This window comes from Leucoraja erinacea, chromosome 9, assembly GCF_028641065.1.
Source record: "Leucoraja erinacea ecotype New England chromosome 9, Leri_hhj_1, whole genome shotgun sequence".
Lineage (NCBI taxonomy): Eukaryota > Metazoa > Chordata > Chondrichthyes > Rajiformes > Rajidae > Leucoraja > Leucoraja erinaceus.
In genome coordinates, this window is record NC_073385.1 from 50044411 (window position 1) to 50063793 (window position 19383).

Below are 19383 nucleotides of genomic sequence, written 5' to 3' on the forward strand. Positions count from 1 at the left end.
GAAAGGTAAATGGTGTAATGATAAAAAAACAGCCCTGACAATGCATTTTCTTTCCATTGGACAATAATACATGCAAACTGCATACAGAGATTATTCCAGCCACAATTTGAATAGTTTGTATAGCCCACTGACTGAGTTATATTTACAAATTTTAAGTTCCAGTAAACTCAGCTACTTGGAAACTTGATTGCTCTTCTCTGAAGCATTTGGACTTTATGTTTTTATGACTTGACTTAGTGTGCAAAGTTATATCACCAATGCCAGAAAATGCAATCAAGTAGTCAGCAAACCAAAATGACATCTTTGTTCCACAAACATGTCCCTTGAATGTTTTAATTATGAAACCATGCCAGCCCATTCCCACAACACTAATTGAAAAAGTTTTGAAAAAAAATGTTTGCTTTGCTTTCTATACATGATAAACATCATGGAACGGAGATTTCTCTCAATTAAAGCTATCCAAAAGCAAAACATACTGCTCAACATCATATCACTTGTTTTTCCACAGTTGACACGAGCAATTTTAAAAGGGCAAGCACAATGTTATATAGTAACAATTCAAACAAAAATTGAAAGCTTGGAAAAAAAAACTTTATTGCAACAGTGATAAATTATTTCTGAAGCCAGTAAAAGGTACAGTGCCGTATTTACACTAATACTATTCACTTTTTTGAGAGACGCTGTCGTGTAAACAGGAACATTTACAGATAACAGTCTCTGACGTTTCAGTTCTCAGGAGCAAGTTGCTGAATGTAAACTGGACTAGTTAGCCACACTATGTGCAGTTCCAATGGCTTTTATCCCTGTCGTTGCACAAAGCTAGTAGCTTCATATTAGAATGCGCTCCAAGTTGAACAATTTTACTTTGAAAACATAATTCTTTGGATTGGGGTTGCACAACTAATATTTGGAAATTGAATTATTTTGAATGCATCGTAATTTTAATTTGAATTAGTCTTTATCCGTGGAACTGAGAGCTTGAGGAAGTGCATTACAGCTTGTGCTACTTTTTCAGGACCAATGTTGTACACAGGGTGGGTTGGTTTCTGTTGGAGAGAAGACAATTTACAAAGTGTAAACATGAATACTGTAATAGAGTGTTGATTCATAATGTATTGATCCATTTTGTATCTGCATAATATTGAGTCGACATAGAAGGGGATTAATTATTACTTGCTAATGATATCAACATATAAAAGCTGACAAAGTGGTGGAGTGATTCAGTAGGTCTGACAGCATCAAGTTCAAGTGAGTTTATTGTCATGTGTCCCTGTATAGGACAATGAAATTCTTGCTTTGCTTAAGCACAGAGAAAATAGTAGGCATTTACTACAAAACAGATAAATGTGTCCATATACCATGATATAAATATATACACACATGAATAAATAAACTGGTAAAGTGCAAATAACAGAAAGTGGTTATTAATAATCAGAGTTTTGTCTGAGCCAGGTTTAATAGCCTGATGGTTGTGGGGAAGTAGCTATTCCTGAACCTGGTTGTTGCAGTCTTCAGGCTCCTGTACCTTCTACCTGAAGGTAGCAGGGAGATGAGTGTGTGGTCAGGATGGTGTGGGTCTTTGATGATACTGCCAGCCTTTTTGAGGCAGCGATTGCGATAAATCCCCTTGATGGAAGGAAGGTCAGAGCCGATGATGGACTGGGCAGTGTTTACTACTTTTTGTAGTCTTTTCCTCTCCAGCGCGCTCAAATTGCCGAACCAAGCCACGATGCAACCGGTCAGTATGCTCTCGACTGTGCACCTGTAGAAGTTAGAGAGTCTTCCTTGACAATCCGACTCTCCCTAATCTTCTCAGGAAGTAGAGGCGCTGATGGGCTTTTTTGATAATTGCGTTAGTGTTCTCGGACCAGGAAAGATCTTCAGAGATATATGTACCGAGAGCAGATTTTTGTTCCAATGCTCCCCATTCCCAATTACGTTTTAATTGAAGTGATTGAAATATAAGTGAAGATAAATGGCATCAGAAAAATAAAACCTCCGGAATGGATGATATTCACTATGTGGTTGGTTGGAATCAGTATCAGCACAATAACTATATTAAACTTTGAATCTTCAGATGCCCTGGTTCAAGCTAAAACTAAAGACAAATAATAACCTCCTTACACATTCCGCTGCAAGTATCTGTCACTCCTTTAAAATATGCCCCTTCTTTGAACAAGCTCTTAAACATCGCATCTGAATCAGTTTCCATCCCTCCTTCCAGCACTCACGACCAGGTTGCTCAGAGCACAGCAGTGCCTCGTCCAAAGCCGGAGATATTGAAACATGTCTCGCCAAAAAAGTGGGGGGGCTGTAGCACCCCCAGTTCCGCGGCCCATGTACATCTCTCCTGCCGTTTGCCGGCTTCGCTCATGTCAGCCGCTTCCCGCAAATCCTTAAATTCCGACTGCCACTGGGAGCAGGACATGGCCTTACTTGCTGCTCTGGGTGACACTCATTCACTGCCCGGTCCGTGTCTTTCAATGTAAATTTGCAAGGGGACATGGTTTGGAGGTGTGTGACGGTTCGGTCAAGTGAGAATAACAGAGAACAAGAGTGCTGCTGTCTTGTCAACAGACCCGCACACAAGCAGTTGATATCAGTTTTGAAATTCTCGTTGATCACAGAATTTTTCACGAGAGCATGAGAAATTCTGTGATCAGCGAGAGAGCGTGAGAATTGGGCAAAATGCGTGAGTCTCACGCTCAATGCATGAGAGTTGGCAGCTCTGAGAACATGGATAGGTGATGTAATGTGTCGGGACCCTTCTTTAGCCCAATAGTGGGGTTGTAGGGAGGGCATCCTGAAACAGGATCCAGGCTCAAAATGTCACTTGGAGTCTGAAAAAGGGTCCCAACCCAAAACATCATCTGTCCATGTTCTCCAGATGTGGTGCCTGAACCGCTGAGTTATTCCAGCACAGCCTTTTTTTTGTAAACCAGCATCTGCAGTTCCTTCCTTTTTGTTCTATATTATGAAAAACCGGCGATGGAAACAACTCAAAAGCAACCCATGAAAACTATCCACAAAGAAAAAAGACCCTGAAGCAAGAGGTCTGAACAGTGTGTGGGCAGAATGAGGGATCTAAAACAAAATCTATTAAATAATAGATGACACAAGGGAAAATAATATGAACTTAATGTGAAAAATGTCTGTAAATTACAGACCAATTTCAGTAAACTATGGACAAATTCATGTAATTTCTATTGCTAATCTGCAAGTGCCTCTCAAGCTTTTCAAAAGGAATGAATATTAATGTTCACACCAAATACAAGAATTTTACTGTACAGTTAACTGTGTGAGTTGAAACAAATGACCCAAAATAAATTTAGTTAGGGTTTGACAACAGTTACATAAAAGTATTCTTACATCAATGTCATAATTTAAACACGTCCACAACATAAAAATTACAATGTCAATTATAAAAAGGAGATTTGAGCTTGATCATTCTCTTTCACAAATTATGACATATTTCACAAAATCCTCTCATGGCTAGTTGCTTAGTTCTCCCATATCTCCTTTTACTTACCAGTCGGTTACTTTCATCACCCACAATAATTTCATGGAGAAGTTCTCCACCACCGAAGTGCTGTGCCACCGATAGTCCACTTAGACAGTAACAGGTGTGATAAAAATCCCTTGATCTAATATGGAAAAAAATGACAGGGTTTAGAAAAAACAGCTATGCATGTAAGAAGAATGAGCAACGTTCACCAGCCATTTAATATAGATAACTGCCAGCAGTGATTTGCTATGACAGGAAAGAATAACTACCTAAAAATAAAGAGTTTAATTTGACCATTACATCAAATTGCTAGATCTGATGTAGTAATCATCAATGAACAGTTCTTGAGATGTTACTGTACTTTGTGAGCCAAAACTAACAAATGATTGAAGTAATTTTCCTGACTGCAGCAATATTCTAAAATGAAGTGATCTGGTTTCATCAATTCACCATTGAAATAAAAGATTTAACTATTATGTAAGCCATCACAACATACAGTCAATCTAAAACGGTGTGTTAGACCAGTATCCACTTAGTTAATATCGATATTCAAACATTTAAACTCCTCTTAAAGATAGCGGAGTCAGGGGATATGGGAAGAAGGCACGAATGGGTACTGATTAGGGATGTTCAGCCATGATCACAATGAATGGCGGTGCTGGCTCGAAGGGCCGAATGGCCTGCTCCTGCACCTATTGTCTATTGTCTATTGCTTCGTACAGTCCATATGTGATAATAATAAACTCAAGCTTATGTCTTTCTTTTTTCCAGAAAATAAAAGACCCAAGTTCAAAAATACACAACACTAACACAGCACTGAATAGCACAAACGTCTAAACAGCTCTTCCTTCATCATTTTCAAGTTTCTGCAAATACGTTTAAGTATCTTATACATTGTTGACTCCACTCACGGGTCACATTTTCTGCCTCTATTAGTATTACTCCTTTTGAGCGCATTCCCCATGTTATTATTTTCTTTCTACAGTCAGAAACCAGAAAGGATGAACTGCAGCCCCCATACTGTTGAATTTTCATGTATGAAATGACCACTCACTTGCCAGGTTTATCCAACAATCCTCCCGTGGAATTCTGGCAACAGAGTAGGATGTACTCTTGAAGTGCTTCTTGATGAAACATCCAGTGTGTCATACTGAGAGTATCCTTTCCTACAAAAACATTACAGCAGAATAGAATTAGCGCAAAGAGTTGGAGGAACAGAGAGGAAGCAATTTGTTACAAAAAACTAAGTGCTGGAGGAAATCAGTCAGTCTGGCATCTTCCGTGGAGGGAAATGAACAGATGATGTTTTGGGTCCAAGCCCTTTTCCGATTTCCGTTCACTTTTCCATTTCTTTCCACATATGTTGCCTAACTGAAGAGCGCAGGTTTAATGGGAAGGATTGCACGAAGCCAGTGTGGGGAGGAACATGAGTGAGTTTGTGACTGCCTCACGTCACTAGATTATGTGATGATAAAGCACTCGACAATAGTACGGTCGAATATGACCCAGTTGCTACTGAATTCGAAACAAAATGTGTTGAGGAGTATGCTCCGACTAACACCATCTTATTGTTCCATAATGTGAAACCTTGAATGAGAAGCATGAGATTTGCAATTTACAGAGGATCAGATCTTGAGACTGGTAATATAGAGGCATAAAAGTAATCCAGGCATGACCTTGAGAAGGCCATTGAGGAAGCAAAGACAATTTCAGTCTGAACTGGAGGATCAAATGGACGTTCGACAGCTGTGACACAGATTGCATGCCATTACTTCCCATAAGGCACCATCAGGGCAGCACAGTGGTGCAGCGGTAGAGTTGCTGCTTTACAGCACCAGAGACCCAAGTTCGATCCTGACTATGGGTGCTGTCTGTACAGTTTGTACGTTCTCCCCATGACCATGTGGATTTTCCCAGGGTGCTCTGGTTTCCTCCCACACTCCAAAGACGTACAGGCTTCTAGGTCAATTGGCTTTGGTGAAAATTATAAATTATCCTTAGTGTATGGGTATCGGTGGTCAACGTGGACTTGGTGGGCCAAAGAACCTGTTTCTGCGCTGTATCTCTAAACCAAACTAAGTGCCGCCTTGTGGGGAAATAATGGGAACAAGGCTTAATCTGCAATTGACTGTACTGTAACTGTAATCTCAGTCACAAAGGCCGATGTCAGAAGATGGCAAATCCTCGGAAAGCTTCTGGCCCCTCTGGCTCTGTTTTCATCAAAATAACAGCGGAAGTTGTTGGCCGTGCAGATATAAAGATCGAAAATATCGGGAATTATCGCGTTTGCTCACTGCATTTCATCAAAACTAAGGCATTATTGATGTTTTGATGAAATGCAGTGAGCAAACGCGATAATTCACGATATTTTCATAGAAACATAGAAATTAGGTGCAGGAGTAGGCCATTCGGCCCTTCGAGCCTGCACTGCCATTCAATATGATCATGGCTGATCATCCAACTCAGTATCCCGTACCTGCCTTCTCTCCATACCCTCTGATCCCCTTGGCCACATCTAACTCCCTCTTAAATATAGCCAATGAACTGGCCTCAACTACCCTCTGTGGCAGAGAGTTCCAGAGATTCACCACTCTCTGTGTGAAAAAAGTTCTCCTCATCTCGGTTTTAAAGGATTTCCCCCTTATCCTTAAGCTGTGACCCCTTGTCCTGGACTTCCCCAACATCGGGAACAATCTTCCTGCATCTAGCCTGTCCAACCCCTTAAGAATTTTGTAAGTTTCTATAAGATCCCCTCTCAATCTCCTAATTCTAGAGAGTATAAACCAAGTCTATCCAGTCTTTCTTCATAAGACAGTCCTGACATCCCAGGAATTCGATCTTTATATCTGCACGGCCAACAACTTCCGCTGTTATTTTCCCTTCAGCGCTCTCTCGTCTTTACCTTCGTTTTTCTTTATCTTCTGGACTCTAGTAAGATAGCTGTGCCTCGCGGTCACCCCGACTGGCACAGTAATTTACAGCTCAAAAACGGGCTGTTTTCACGGTTTTTAACAGGTTTGAATGTCCGCATTTCTAGCATCAATAACATGTACTGGAAGTGACGTTTGTACCCCAGTTAAATTTTGCGGTCACGTGGGTGAGGATCTATGATCCAGTGAACTTTCGTGAAATCACCCTATACAGCACAACACTAACCACCTCAGCAATAATGATTTACAATACACTTTGTTTTGGTACATTACATACTTAGGTTTTGCACTATTGTGGTCTGATTACCAAATTTTACTGATTATTCACGTATTTTGTTGTTTATTATTGTATATTTATGTGGGTGTTATTGCATAAATGGGCCTATAAAGTGACAGCAAGCAAGAATTTCATTGCTCCATCACTGATACATAAAATAATTAAGCTCTCTTGACTCTTGATCCGTTTAACTTCTATTTACCTTCCATGAATCTCTGGCAATCCAAACAATTAATGCCTACATTCTGCCTCAAAATCAAGTTCAACCATGACCTTTATCCTCATTAATTATTCATCCTTAGGTCTGGTTTCCCGGTATCTCGAATTGTTCATTTTATATATTTTTTAAGTTCTGTGGTATTACCATATCCATCCATTAATCTTTAGTCCACCAATGTTGCAGGCAGTTACTTCCTGACACCCATGCAGTTCTTTAAAAGCATTCCTTTGATTATCCTCAACAGCACTACATCCATGGATTGCCATTCATTTTCTTTCCACATACATTCTTCCCCCAAATCCATCCAGGAAATGTCTTAAAACTGCAAGTTTTACTATCTACTTGTAGAAACTAAAAAATGGTCAATTTAAAAAAAGTAACGGGTCTCCTCATTTGACAATTCTACTTTCAATCAACATGAAACCTTGATCCCAATTTGAATTTAACTATGTGGACAAAGCCTGTGCTTAAACTCAAGTAACTGGATTACATTTTTTCTACATGGCAGTATACCATATTAAATTGCCAAAGATTAAACACGGAACTAATAATTTACACGAAGCCTGCTTCATATATACAATAAATGTTATCTTTCTTGATTTGTAAAAACTGATAATTATCCACAATTCTATTAGTTGATTTAAAACTTAACTACAATAAATGTAGGGTAGACACAAAATGCTGGGGTAACTCATCGGGACAGGCAGCATCTCTGGAGAGAAGGAATGGGTGCCGTTTCGGGTCAAACCCTTCTTCAGACAATAAATGTAAGCAGACTTATCAGAACGTAATATACATGCTTAATAACTGATGGTTCAGTACGCACCCGCTGCATGTAGCGCTCGGTGCAGAAGTGGCAGGAGTCCAGCCTGCCAGAATGAGTAACAACCGTCCACCAATTTGTTGCATCGACCTTGAAATCCACCTTCAAAGCGCATTTGCCGATTCGTTACCCAGCGCTGTATAGAAATAGAATGACACAACTTAGGTCAAAGTAGCATCTTTCACATCACATATAATTATTTTATTCATATTCACATTTTAAAACTGAATCCCAATATTATCAGCCCTTGAATTATCACATGAAAGAAACCAAGCATTTGCCCGTTTGTTCTTCTGTACCTGTAACTCCTTATTAAAATCAATGTAATCATGCATCTTCATTGTAACTACATGGCAACATTAGTTTTCACCATACACGGTTAACATTTTACAATTAGCCTAATGGCCCCTTTCCTCTCTTTTACAAATTAACATGATTGCAGAGATTATCTCCTCTAATGTGTGTATAACACCAGAATATTATACAGATACACATTACTCATCAAATCAAAAATACACCTTTTTTTGGCATTTAAATATCAGTTTGGTTTTCTTTCTTCCCCCCTGCCTTCTATATACATTGTGAATGCAACTTCACTGGTATTTTAACAACTTGCATTTGTCCTCATTGAAGTTGGAAAAAGTTCCCAGAGACACTGTTACATACTTCACAAAAAAAAACGAAGCAGTAGATTGTGAACAACTAAAATTGTTCCTCCATTTAAAAGGACATAACAAGGGAACAGGAGACCAATTATCTCAATTATGGTAGAAGAACAGCAAAAGTTACAATGAGAAAAGATCTATATTGCAAAATTATTGGAAAGGATTTCAAAATGAATTTCAGAAGCAACAATCATATCTTAAGCAAGCTTAAATGAAAGGTTTGCAGAAGTAAGTGAAATAGAGAAATAGAATGTAATAGTTCCACTATATTTGGATTTCTAACAGCTAGTGCATAAATCATGGAATTATTCAAACTACATAAAGGCCTGTCAAAAAAAAAAAAGACAATTTGGATACAGAAGAGAGGATTTAAATTAGCCCAAAGGATATTCGACTTGGATCATTGTGTTTAACAAGGAAACTCACTTAACTAAGAACTTGGGCTTGGGAATCAAGAGCTTGCAAAGTTAACAGACCAAACCTTTTGCCAGTAAATTTTCAGGCCAATCCGAATTTCATGAATAAACTTGAACTTTGAAGGTTGCAATTTAGACATAAAAGCTAGGTGGTGCTATATCTCTATTGAATATAGGTGCTGTGATGCTGCTGCAAGCAAGATTTTCATTGTATCTGTGCCTCACAGTGCTTGTGCCTATGGCAATGTACTGTCTTGACTCCGTTTTTAAGCTTACATTGCAGTACCTGAACTGGCTAGCATCTGTGGAAGGGGAAGCAGTTAATGTTTCAGGTCTGAGACCCTTCAAAAGGAGAAACAGGTTGGAATTCAGCACTGCAGACCATGGTAGAGGAATGTATAGAAAAAAAATGGGATGATTGCAGACCTGCTGAATAACACTTCAGGTCTGAGACTCTCTTCACTATTTTTCATTCCACTGGTGCTGCCTGATCTGCAGAGTCTTTCCAGCGTTTTCTACTTTTCAGTTTTCCAGCAGCTGCAGTTTAAAAAAAAATTCTATTTCGTGGATTAAATTCATTTATCATAACTACCAATATTTGGTGTAATTTTTATGATTTAAAAAAAACTCTGTTGTTTTCAGTCTGAACCTATTGCAGGGACTGGGTGGCAATCTCTGATGCCAGCGTACAGATTTGGGCAAATTTTTAATATGTCACTACTTTAAATATTCTAATGCCAAAGTCTTGTCTCATTACATCTCTGTTTTTCTATTCAAGTCCCCTCAAAATAAATGCTAGCAGTGCATTTGCCTTCCTTACCATTAATTTGCAAGTCGAGTTGGTAGCAAGAGAGGCAAAGGCAATGCTGGCATTTATTTTGAGATGACTAGAACATAAAAACAGGGATGGAATGCAGAGGAGGTTTACCAGAATGATGCCTGGATTTGGGGCAGTATTTGGGGCAAGGTTAGACACACTTGTATTGGTTTCTCTTGAGTGCTGGAGATTAAAGGGAATGAAGGATTGAAGTGTATAAAATTATGAGAATTAAAAGTCAGAACTTTTGTCCCTCGGGTTGAAATATCAGAAAGTAAAGGTTAAGCTTAAAGGAGATGTGTGGGGGTAGGTATTTTTTTGTACGCCAAGGGTGGTGAGCACCTGGAACCCGTTGCCGGGAGTGGTGGTGGAGCCAGATAAGGAAGTGGCATTTAAGTGACTTTTGATGGGCCCTTGGATGTGCAGGGAATGAATGGAATCAGATCACGTGCAAGTGGATGAGATTAGTTTCTACTGACATCATGTTCGACACAGACATTGTGGGCTGAGGGCCCTATTCCTGTGTTATACACTTCACGCTGCTTTTGCAAAGCCAGTAGCATAATCAAGGACGAGTCTCACCCCAGTCACGCTCTTCTCCCATCAGGCAAGAGCTACGGAAATGTGAAAACACATACCTCCAGATTCAGGGACAGTTTCTTCCCAGCTGTTATCATCCTATCAGCAACTAAAGAGTGGCCCTGACCCATCATCTACCTCAATGTAGATCCTCAGACTATCTGTAATCGGACTTAAGCTTGTACTAAATATTACATGCTTTATCCTGTATCTGCACACTGAGGACTGAGGACAGCTTGCATGTAATCATGTACAGTTTTTTTCACTGACTGGATAGCATTCAACAAAGAAGCTTTTCACTGTACCTTGGTAAACGTGAAAATAATAATAAACTAAACTGTTCTATGTTCTAATTTAATTTGCAACGCTTCCTGGATTGTGCATTTAGTGTCCATGTGCTGATAGTTCTATTGTTAATAGCATAGTGGTTCTTCATAGAACAACTTGGTCTTGAGTTTGCTCATTCTGAGAAGGTAAAAGTGTACGTGCTACATTAGACTGAGTTAATGTTAATTATGTTTAAAACTAAACTCCTTGGGGTTCAATTCTTGCTTTTAATTAGAATGAAGGGATGTAGCCTGTAATTCCTCTAACACAAGGGAACTTCAGAACTTACGTATACCGATGTAGGAAGTGCCTCCAGTTAATCAAACTCATTCTGTGCTTTCTTTCCAAACGATAAAGCTCATAACAGTAAGGGAGTTACCACTGGGAGGAAGAATCCTTTGGGAGTGTGATCAACTGTTATTTTCAGCAATAAATATCAAGCAGATATTCAAAGAAATATCAGCTGTAAACGAGCTGTATGACTGCTGGCAATGGTGTATGGTAGCAAGGTGCGGAGATGACATGGCTTTGGTGTATACAACGACGTTGGAATCTAGTTAAAATTCAATGTCAGGGTACAGACAAATAGATTTATGAAATAGCAGACAACCACATGTCCCTTCATACCTGCTATGCTGCTCAGTAAGATCATGGCTGAGCCAAATCAGTTCTGCTAGGATTACTAACAGGCCCATGTGACCTGTTGCCTACCAAATGCTAGGGTAAGGAGCACGTGAGAGGTGAGAGAAAATTCTGTATGAGCAAGTACTCGCGCCTGTATGGTCGTGAGTAGTCACCCAAGGAGTCGTAGCTTTTTGTGGTCGGCGCTGGATTTTCAACATACCCTGTATTGAAAATTTTCGGCGACCTGATGCGACCATCACGGGTGCCGGCAAGTCTCCGAAAAAAATTGCATAAGTTGGACAGGCCCTAAAGGGCATCAAAGGCTCTTTGGCCCAATGTATCCATGCTAGCCAGGATACCCCATCAAAGTTAGTCCAATTAGCGCCTGACCCATGTACCTTTCCTATCCATGTACTTATCCAAAATCTTTTAAATGTTGTTATTGCACTTGCCTTAACCACTTGCCCAGGCAGGTCCTTCCCTCTGAGTGAAAAGGGATCTATTTCAATAATTAAATCTTTAAAAACTATCTTAAATCTTTTCCCTCATAATTTGCTCTTTAATTGCTATGCCCTTCAGTTCATGGTTCCCGTCCCTGGAAAAAGACTATGCATTCACCATATCTATTCCAATCATGATTTTATATATCTCAATAAGATCATCCTCAGCTTCCTCCACTCCAAGAAAAAAAAAAAATCCTAGTCTGCCTAACCTCTCCCTATAGCTCAGGCTCTGTAGTCCTGGCAACAACCTCGTAAATCTCTGCATTCTTTCCACCATCGCTCCTACAGCAAGGTGACCAAAAATGAACACAATACCCCAAGTTCGGCTTCAGCAATGTCCTCTGCAACTGTAACATAATGTCCCAGCTTTTGACTGATGAAGCCAATGTGCCAAAAAACATTCTGCACTACCCACATACTTGTGACACGACTTTCAGGGAACTATGCACCTGTACTTCTAGAGTCCTCTGCTTTACAACACCCCACAGGGCCCTACAATTAACTGCAAAGATCTAGGCCTGATTTATCTTCCGTAAATGTAACAATCACACATCTGAATAAACTCCATTTGCCATTCCTCGGTCCACTTGCGTAGCTGATCAAGATCCTGATGTAATTCTCGATACTGGCTATGATTTCATCTATTTTAGTATCATCTCCAAACTTACTAATGGTGCCTTGTACATTCTCATCCAGATCGTTGATATAGATGACAAACAGCAATGGACCCAGCACCAACTCCTGGAGCACACTATTAGTCACAATCCTCCTATCCAAAAAGCAACCATTAGGCCGTGGGCCGAGGAGCCAAACGGGCCTAGATTTTAACTTTTGTGACCCATATCAGGTATCTACTTGAAACTTTGCACAGATTTAGATATGACATAATTGATAAGTAATTCATAAAGGGCCTGTCCCACTTGGGCATCATTTGCCGTCACGCAGGTGGTGCACAAAGATTTTGTGAATCCCAAAAACCTGGGGCGCCGCACGCGACCGTGCATCACTGCCTACGTCCCCATGCACCATGCGTGCATAATGCATGTCATGCGTCGTGACGCGTAAATGATGTCGCGTAAATGACGCGCAAGTGACGCCCAAGTGAGACAGGCCCATAACTGGTCAGTGCAAAAAGTTGCACGCTAATTAATTAAGCTAATTAGAAAAAGTAGCAGCGCCCTCTTGTGCTCAATAATATATAGCTGCATATTACTCTATGGGGAGCTGGATTCCGTTCGGGTAATCTGTGGTAACACCGAGACTCCAATGGGAACATTGAATACGGGACCGCCAAAGAGGTCCTGGGTTTTACTGGCTCCTGAACCCACCTAATTAATGGGTGAGGGTAGATCCTGTGCGTTCCACAGTTTACTGAACCCCACTGACTGCCAGTGTGCAGAGTGGGAGTCACGGCCATAGCGTGACTGGGGCAGTGCCAGACTGGGGGACAGACCTGAAAGGCAGGGATCGGCAGCCTTGTTTGCATCGGGGCCAGGACCCATGTCTGTGAGCGAATGGCGGGTCACATCTATCGCCATCATTAATAAATGGAGGTAATAATACAGACCTAGTTTTGTTTTGAAGGCGCTGTACTTAGAGGAGGGAGAGGGAGCTTAGTCAACGCCAGCCTCCCCCTGCCTCCACCAAGCCTTGGGTGCCCCCACTGAGGGAGAGCGAGAGCGAGGCGGGGGAGGCTGGGGCCAGGAGGGAGGCTGCCTGCTCGGTGTGCCGGGACTACATGTGTCACACCGCCCACCTGCCGCTGCTCACCATCGAGCCGCCCAGCGACAGCTCGGTAGACATGAGCGATCGGTTTGCGTCACTCGCTGGGCTGGCAGCTGGGCTACAACGCAGAGGCCCAACCGCCCCTGCCTCCCCTCCCCATCCCCTACCTTTTCCCACCTTGCCCGCCCCCGCCCCCTGCCCTCTGGACCGCCCCCCGGCGATGCCAGTCGCAATGGCAAGGCGGAGGTTGAGCTGTCTGACGGGGACAACGAGAGCCTTGGACAACCTGCCGGAGGCACTCTCCTGCCCACAGACCTGCGGGAAACACGTCACAGCTGCGACTCCCCCACCCTCAACACAATGTCTTCCCGCAACGGCAGTACCACATTGGACTAAAAAAAAATACGCTGCATGCCGGGTGATTTCGGGTTACGGCCCGTGAGCCGTAGGTTGCTGACCTCTGCTGTAAGGCATCTTCCACTGAGAGGAAAATGCCTAACCCTAACCCTGACCTCAACCTTAACCCTCTCTCTACATATTAATTTATCATTTTTATTTCAGTTCACAGCATCATAACTTTACAAACTTTAAAGAGAAATGTCTAAGATAGGCAGATCTTTTCTGACAAACAAAGAAAAGACCACAGCCTCCAGCACTCCTAACAGTAAATGGGGAGGGAGTTTGTAGGATCCGGCCAGTCTGTCCACCATGGAGCATGTCACCCAGCAATGGCTCACCTGCACCAAATGTGAAAAAAAGGAAAGGAACTGCAGATGCTGGTTTATGCCAAAGATGGGACACAAAATGCTGGAGTAACTCAGCGGGTCAGGCAGCATCTCTGGAGAAAATGGATATGTGATGTTTCAGGTCGAGACTCTCCTTCCGACTTCTGTGGTGTCTATCTCACCTGCACCATGTCATATTTCCAAACTTTCAGAAATCCAGATCCAATCATGGACAAGGATCAGATTGAAGCGGCTCAGGTCTAAACTGGACTGAAGAATTGGTCATTAAGCAGACTGTGACATTAAGACAAATCAGTTGACACTGAGGCTCAAACAGGCTTTTGCTCCTATTGCGAGTAAAGGGATGTTAAATCTCATTTTTGAAATCTTTGCAATTGCTAAAAGGATCCGAGTTATGCAAGCAGAGTGAAGATTTTCCTCAAGATCTAAAGAGAACTGTTAAGATCCTGTGCAAGCAGGTGAAGTTGTTTACAGGCAACTTACGTACACTCCAATGAGGATCATAGTAGAAAAAATAAAACTGTGATTAGAAGAATGAGTTACCAGAAACCAGAGCCAAACACTGCACTTTTCATGCAGATAAACAAAATCACAAGTGCTATATTTAAAAACTTTAGAATAAATATGTGTCATCAAATACAAGCAAGGGCAAAAAAATTATTGCAAAGTTGAATATTTTGGTCGCCAATGATGAGTAGTGTTTAGATTTTAAATCATCGCAGTAGTCTGTCTATTAGGAATTTGCAGCCAGGAGTGCATAATTATTTTGCATAAGATAGATTTGACTTACCAATAATGCTCTGAGATCCAACATCCACTCCTTTTTAAAGATGACCATGGCAGCCATACCACAGAATGTGTACCCACCGTGAGCTTCCATTCCAGGTACACCACCGATCCCACCCTCCCAGTTCTGACAGCTACAAAGGAACCATATCAAAAGATGAAGGTAAAAGTAATTTAAAACAGTATACCATTACCTCAACAATATAATAATGGATATTTTGCAATGTACTGCCCAGTGTTCTGGGTTGGCATAACATTTTTATTTGCTATTAACTTGTTCCCAAACCTTTGGTTTTGCCATGAAATGATCAGTCTTAAGCACAAAAACAGAAATTGACCCACAGGAACAAAATGTATATGAATTCACTCTTTCTTTCCATTTCCCCCTCAATATTTTACATCATTTTAGTTTAGCTATCGCACAAAGATGAACAGAATTCACAGCCAGACCTTAATATACTTGTGTCTTTTAGAGCCCACGTTACAATTGTTTTAAAGACCTATCAGGAAGTTTTACTTTTCCACTAGTGACTCCTGTATTTTCTGCGCAATCGTGGAGGCATCAGCTGACTATGTCTCATGTGCTAAAGGCTATAGAAGGAAAATGAAAGAGACCATGTACCAATTTAAGGGAATTTCTCTAATTTACTGATGTGTTCAAATATATTCAATGACAAAGGTAACATTTTTGATTAATGGGAAGGACCCAATTTCCAATTATATTTTCAACTGCATCAATTTGATTCCCACACCTTTGACAGCTGCTTTGGGAAATTAATGAAAGAACAATATGCAAAATCGACGGCTGGTGAGCTCCGCAAGTCATGGGATGCATTTCTGCAGAATGTCCCTCTTCCCAACCAAGATGATGACTAACAAACAATGGAATAAAGAAGATGGTCAAAACATCTCAACCACTTGCATGTAGTCTTTTCATTATTCTTGATATATTCATTATATCAATAACACAACACTGGAAACTAAAGTCAAATTTGATTCACTATAATTTTTTATCCTCTGAAATGTACTTGCCTTATCACCCACTCAGGTGTTCCCTCAAACAGTGTAGGTGTGATGATGTTTGTTAACGATGCAACAGATGCCGCACAGTAGGCACTCCTGAAAAATTGGAGAACAGCAATTTTGCTTTGTGCATTATTTAATCATAAATTCACAAAATCTGCAGGGGACAGGCAGATGTAATACATTTGTACTGCTATCAAATCACTGCCATCAATAACATGTTATCGAAAAAAAATATTCTTTCAATGCAGGATTTCTGCTCGTTAGAAGCTGTAATTTTAATTAGAAGAAAGACTATTAAAATAAGCATCTTGAACATCAGCATTTCCTTTGAAATTTTATAATTGAGTCAATAGGCCTTCCAACCCAGATGATCATATATCAAAAATTGACAGTTTAAAAAAAAAAAAAAAAAAAAAAAAAATCATACTTTTAAAATAATCACAATATATTGATAATGATGAAATTCCTATTTTGGATGATTTTTTGCATTCTTGACATATTTTTTTAAATCCTTCATTCTTGTGCCCTCAGCAATAACATCATGAATTCACAAACAAATAAAAAATGAGCTGCTTTATGATGCTCTCTGGTTGCTTAATTTCAGTTTCCAATTATAAAATACACTCTATTTAATCCAGGTTTAAAGACTTCTACATTTACCTCTATCTCGGGCCTTTTTCCAAAGATGCTTGATCTATTACTTTTCAGTCAGAATGGTAAATAGAATTGCATGGGGGAATACAGCACGGAAATAAGTCAACTCAGTCCAGCGTAGGAGAATCAAAAACCAAAGTTTAAGGCGAGAGGGAAAGATTAAATTAAATCTAAAGCTGCGGGGCAACTTTTTCACATGGAGAGTGGTGGTTATATCATACCAGCTGACAAAGAAGTTAGTTGAGGCAGGTACTATGGATAGAATACATTTGGGCAGGTACATGGATAGAATATGTTTAGCGGGATGTGGTGCAAACACAATGAGGTGGGACGTGGAGATGCGGCATCTTGGTTGGCGTGAGCAAGTTGGGCCGATGGGCCTTTCCTGTGCTATAAGCCTGCGGCTCAATAATAGTTAAATGTATTTAGTGATCTGCAAAACTGTTTCCTCTCCATCTTGTCCATCCATCATCCTGGAATATCTTAATTTCTCAGGGGGATGGGTAATATCTAAACTAAATCACCTCACATTATCTATGGCAAGCCTAATTTGCCATTTAACTACCTAGTTTGCAGTTTTTTTAAATTTCTTATGTTATTCTCTATCACTGGCTGTTGCATTCTTACACCACAGTTTTTTTTTATTCCCATTTCTTATAACAGTTGTTGCATTCTCTGTCATCACTATTTACAGGCTGTGCAAACTGCATATCTGTACACCACAGAATTTACATTTCAAATGGGACAGGAAACTTGCTACTGCTATTAAGTCTTATGCTTTATTCCCAGTTAAATAAAAATTGAAGGATTCATAGAAAACATAGTTGTGTGACAAAATTAGTGAGTGTGAGAATCTGCCCCAGAGGGAACGCTGTTTACAGGGGGCGCTATTTTTTTAGGCAGGACTGATGCATTTAACGAAAAATCGTGGAGAGATAAGGTATCTGTAGCAGCCTGCTGATGAGTTTATGAAGCAAAAAATGAAAGGGTTTTATAAAGCAAACAATTAAAGGTATGTACTTATTTTTACATTAAAAGGGGAAGGTGACTATGCTACTCAAACAAAATCAGCTTCACATCTCTAAAATGCTTTCAGGAGAAAAGGGGCAAATGCTCAAAAGTGTCAACAAATAAAAATTGAAGGATTCAAAGAAATACATACTACATGAATTATAAATGAAACTTAGCTATTACAATTAAGAAACAGAAGTTGACATTAAATTATTAATCCTAGAATTAAATGCAAATTTCTAACATTGATTTGCTTCAAATGATTTAATCATCATTTTTTACTTTATAATAGAGAAGTGAGTTGGGGGAGGAAATAAACAATTTCTGTTGTATTTGACCCAGATTGGATCTTCTGGATCTATATCTGCACAATCACTAAACAGTGCTGTTCTCTACCTTAGTAATATTGCTTAGTCTTATCTTACCTGCTTCTGAAACCTTCAATTATGCTTCGTTATCTCTAGATTTCATCAACCTGCTTCTGAAACCTTCAATTATGCTTCGTTATCTCTAGATTTCATCAACTCCCTCAAACTCTGCACCTCCTCCAACCTCATCTACCGTATCTGGTACTCCCAGTGTGGGCTCCTATATATAGGCGAAACCAAGCGTAGACTTGGCAATTGTTTCGCTGAACACTTACGCTCAGTCCGTCTCGGCCTAAGTGATCTCCCAGTTGCCAAATATTTTAACTCCCCTTTCGATACTGACCTTCCTGGTCCAGGTCTCCTCCACTGTGAGAATGAAACCACACGCAAATTGGAGGAACTGCACTGTAAGAGTTAACGCGATAGGCGCCATTTTATATAACTAATTCTAGCTATTCAAGCTGTAACCACCATTTTATATAGATCCTAACAATTTTTGCCATTTAACTGACGCCTCCATTTTGTATGGATGCTAATATAAAAGGCTGAGCGCTGCGGTAATAATTTCGCTAAGGCACGTATGAAGCGACCTTGTTCTGTCTGCGGGAGCTAAGATAAGGGCAGTTGTCAAAGCTGGTGTCCTGCTACAGAACAATAGAAGTCTTGTAACTCCCCCAGACTCCCCAACCTCCCTTACATTCCCATGGTTTACTAATATGTTGAGAAACTGTATCTCATGTATCATTCTAACTGAGCTCCACTGTTCTTCAACCTGTTTTTGCTATATAAATATGGGTGTATTTTCATGTATTGTTCAGAGAGAATAGCGCCAGACTTTTTGTGTGGACCTAGGTGCACACGACCGTCTGTATTATCCGCCCGGGTGCCATTTCAAGTAAAGATCTTTTTACTTTGAAACTTGTGTTTTGAGTTATTTTACTCATTCAGCTCAGCAAACTTCTACAGCACCTTATATTTCGCTTAAGCAGCTTACAACTCAGTGCCACTTATACTGATTTCTCAAATTTCAATTAACTCCTGCATTTCTCTTCCCGCCCTCTCTCTCTCCACGCTCCCCCACCCTAGTTGTCCCACTAGTTCCACTGTTTGCATCCTTGTATTCCTGTTGATAGCACATCATCCCCAGCCAAAAAGGGTTCCGACCCAAAGCGTCATCTATTCCCTTTCTCCAAAGATGCTGCCTGGCCCGCTGAGTTATTCCAGCATTTCCTGCCTATCCATAAAATTTAACCTCATTCAAACTTTATAGCTTTCCTAATTCATATTGGTTCCATATTACTCGTGGTTAAGCAACATCTTGAGGTTATCATCCTTATTTACAAAGCTTTCCATGGCATTCTCTGTAATCTCTCCTCGTTCT

At 40.4% G+C, this 19383-nt stretch overlaps 1 protein-coding gene across 2 annotated transcripts in view; it reads right to left on the reverse strand.

The window, feature by feature from the left end:
* Positions 1-569: 569 nt before the first annotated feature.
* fntb (farnesyltransferase, CAAX box, beta) overlaps positions 570-19383 on the reverse strand; it is a 58826-nt gene continuing 40012 nt past the window's right edge. For both annotated transcript variants that reach the window (XM_055640778.1, XM_055640779.1), the window contains exons 7-12: positions 15976-16062; positions 14948-15077; positions 7759-7891; positions 4560-4671; positions 3530-3644; positions 570-1046 (exon numbers count right to left, since the gene is read on the reverse strand). In XM_055640778.1, coding sequence (XP_055496753.1) covers positions 942-1046; positions 3530-3644; positions 4560-4671; positions 7759-7891; positions 14948-15077; positions 15976-16062 — 682 coding nt within the window. In that variant the 3' untranslated portion in view covers positions 570-941. The remainder of the gene's footprint in view (positions 1047-3529; positions 3645-4559; positions 4672-7758; positions 7892-14947; positions 15078-15975; positions 16063-19383) is intronic.